At 48.6% G+C, this 3,412-nt stretch overlaps 1 protein-coding gene across 1 annotated transcript; it reads right to left on the bottom strand.

Moving 5' to 3' along the window:
• Positions 1-2,249: 2,249 nt before the first annotated feature.
• Positions 2,250-2,699, bottom strand: LOC105704906 (large ribosomal subunit protein eL39). Its single transcript, XM_064367753.1, has one exon. It carries the CDS (start codon positions 2,652-2,654, stop codon positions 2,499-2,501), a length of 156 nt encoding a protein of 51 aa, XP_064223823.1. The 5' UTR covers positions 2,655-2,699; the 3' UTR covers positions 2,250-2,498.
• Positions 2,700-3,412: the final 713 nt, after the last annotated feature.

Raw genomic sequence — 3,412 nt, 5'->3', positions numbered from 1 at the left:
GGTACCCAGTAGTTACTTTTCCGCCCTCCCTCCTCCCGCCCCCGTGGGGTCCGAGTGTCCACTGCTGTCTTCTTTGTGTCCGAGTGCACCCAGGGTTAGCACCCACTTCTCATGAGAACACGTGGCATTTGGTTCCTTGTTCCTGCGCTAATTCGCTCGGATAGTGGCCTCCAGCTGCATCCATGTTGCTGCAAAAGACATCATTCCATTAAAAAAAAAATTATTTATTATACTTTAAGTTCTGGGGTACATGCACAAATCGTTCAGGCTTGTTACATAGGTATACACGTGCCATCATCTACATTATGTATTTCTCCTAATGCTATCCCTCCCCAATCCCCCCACCCCCTGCTATTCCTCCCCTAGCCCCCCACCTCCAGGCCCCGGTGTGTGATGATCCCCTCCCTGTGTCCGTGTGTTCTCATTGTTCAACACCCAATTATGAGTGAAAACATGCAGTGTTTGGTTTTATGTTCTTATGTCAGTTTGCTGAGAATAATGGTTTCCAGTTTTATCTATGTCCCTGCAAAAGACATGAACTCATCCTTTTTTATGGCTGCATAGTATTCCATGATAGATATGTGCCATATTTTTATTATCCAGTCTATCATTGGTGAGCATTTGGGTTGGTTCCAAGTCTTTGCTATTACGACTCAGCATTTTGTATGCTGATCAAAAATTTTGATCCATGTTTAAATATTTACTTAGGTAAAGACAACGAATGGATTTTACATGCCAGTGCTCATACTCCAAATCCATACTTTGCAGTTCACACAGATGTCCTTGTAATGAGAAAAGCAGCATCCTCTGAGCAGGTGTCTCTGCCTGCCTCTGCTGGGGAATGTCTGTGACACTGCAGATCTGAGCACCCTTGTTCCCACAGCCAGAGTCCTGAGCCCTGCAGTGCTAACGGTCTCTCCAGCCTTTACCAAAGCACCACAGAACTGCACGTGGGTGTGGCTCGTGCTGCTGCTGTGACCCCGCCCCTCCGGGGGAGCACCCTGGCCTGCACGTACTTTCACTAATAGTCTATGCTATTGTGTTGCAAATGGGGAAACTTTGAGTTGCTCTTTTTGCCAACGTGTTTCGAGACTTCTCTGTGCTAATGCCTGTAGCTCTAGTTCGCTCATTTGAACTCCTTGCGTAGAATTTCATTATGGGAACATGTCATCATTCGTACATGTTCTCCGGTTGGCGGCTTTTCAGTTTCTGCTCCTCACCCCCCAGTATGTGCTATTAAATATGGCCTGCAGCAAACGTTCTCTGTTATATGCTGAAGGCATCTGTCCCCCAAATTCAGATTTCATATTCTGTGTATTCACCCTCTCTGGTCCTGTGTTGCAGGATCTTATCCCAGGAAGAGGCTTCCCTTTTCCTCTTCTTTAAAAGGTGTTTTGTTGGGAAGTGTTGAATATGGCCAGGACTGTGTGGGGATGTGCCTGGGCAGGCAGATGGGGCAGCAGGATTGTCCTGGCCAGGGTGTGAGTGATGGAAGGCTAATGCTCAGCTTCCAGTTTCTAGAAAAAGGCCTCACAGTGAGACAAGAATTGGGAAGACCAGATGAGCATATTTTCCAAGTTCTTTGACCTCACTTCTGCTTCGATGTATGGTGTACCAGGGGGCACCCTGGGGCCCCCGTCATGAGCTCCACAGGCAGGAGGCCCTGGGTACTCAGGCAGGTTTCCAGGTGGAGGAGGAGGGAGGGCGTGGAGAGGTGCTGACAGATGTGGGCACTTGGAGGCAGGAGCTGGCAAGTGTGATGGTCCAATGAAGGGAAGGCTGAAGGTGCCCCGCCCCCCCACAGCCTGCCCAGGGCATGGGGAGGGGTGTCGGGATGGCACTGGCAGCTACATGGGCTGAGTATGGAGATGCCAGAAGGTGCCAGCCTTGCCCAAAGGCATGAGCCCTCATGAGTGAATGGCACCTCCCTGGCGGAGCTTCTCCCAGGAGGAGGAGCAACAGGGAACTGCAGCCTCCAGGGGCAGCTCTCAGCACCATGGGGAGAATGGCGTGTTGGCTCAACCCACCACCATGAGGGCTCTCGGGGGAAGGGCCCCTGATGTGAGTGTCTGGGTGTGGAGGGCACAGGCTGTTGTCCACGTGCTCCCAGGTGAGCCCCGGAAACAGCCCACTCCGGGGCAGGCGTGTGGCTGGTGGCCTGGTGGCCACGCATGCAGGATCTCAGCACTGTCGTCTCAGGCTAAAGGTTACTGAAGGGTTCATTACGTTTTGCTCTTCTTGTTTTTTTTTTTTTTAAGTGAAAGGTAAAGGTCTCACATATTTATTACTGAACCCAGGCAACCAAAGCCTTCTTTTTTTTTTTTTAACATGAATAATGGAAGTACTGTGGGTTGTACTAACTAATGCCTTCATAACAGATCCAGAGAGGAAACTGTTCAAACTTCTCCAGATAGCGGTGACATTTTTCAGCTTGATCTGGTAACACGATTGTGACCTTCACACAGCATAAATATGTGTGCCATCACATGTGTAATTTCTTATAGACCCAGCTTGGTTCTTCTCCAATGTCTCCTTTTGGAGTTGTACCTGATTTTATTACCAGTTTTCATCCGAATCCACTGGGGAATGGGGCGATTTTGCTTTTGTTTCTTGGCCAGGAATCGCTTAATCCTGAAAGTCTTGTGAGAAGACATGGCGAGAAACGGAGTAAAGCACACACCACGATGGCGGAGAAAGGAAGAGAGCGCTCTTCTTGTTTTATAAAAACAGGTGGAAAATGAAAAAAACAGTATTCTTATCAGAGAAAAGATATGTAAGTCTTTGCACCTAGCATAGGTGGGAGTCTTAGGCGTGTGGAAACCAGCAAACCCCTTGGTCTCAGTGAAGTTGAACTCATCTATTAAGGGTTCAGTGGTGAAGAGAATGAGCAGGATGAAAGCACGCTATGCGATGCTTTAAATAGACTGTATTGAAAGGTGATTCGGGGCACTGTGCTGGCCTGTGTTTTAGCTCTCGGGGCATCGTCCCCTTCTAGCCTGCTTTTCTGCTGTTTGTATGGGAAAGATGCAGGCGGAGGCTGCAGCCTCTGTGCACCCTTTTCCTTTTCCTCCCAGGCAGCCAGGCACAATTTCTTGGGTCAGTTACATTACCTGTGCACAAACTGATGACTAGGTATTTTCTTAAAATGATTAAAATCTGTGTGACACAAGGCAGGCTATAGATACAAAGAAGGCTGGAAGGAAGAGTCAATTCATGATCAATTGCCATGTAACAAATTTCTCCAAAACTTAGCAGCTTAGAAGAGTACATGTTTATTTCCTCAGTTTCATGGGTCAGGAATCTGGACACAGCTGACCTAGGTCCTCTGCCCAGGGTCTTCACGGACTGGGACAGGTTGTCAGTTGCAGCCACAGTGTCTCAGGGTTCAGCTGGAGCAGGATTCTTTTCTGAG

This window comes from Aotus nancymaae, unplaced genomic scaffold (assembly GCF_030222135.1).
Source record: "Aotus nancymaae isolate 86718 unplaced genomic scaffold, 86718_ANA_hifiasm-v0.15.2.pri h1tg000075l, whole genome shotgun sequence".
Classification (NCBI taxonomy): Eukaryota; Metazoa; Chordata; class Mammalia; order Primates; family Aotidae; genus Aotus; species Aotus nancymaae.
This window is presented reverse-complemented; position numbering and strand designations above follow the sequence as displayed.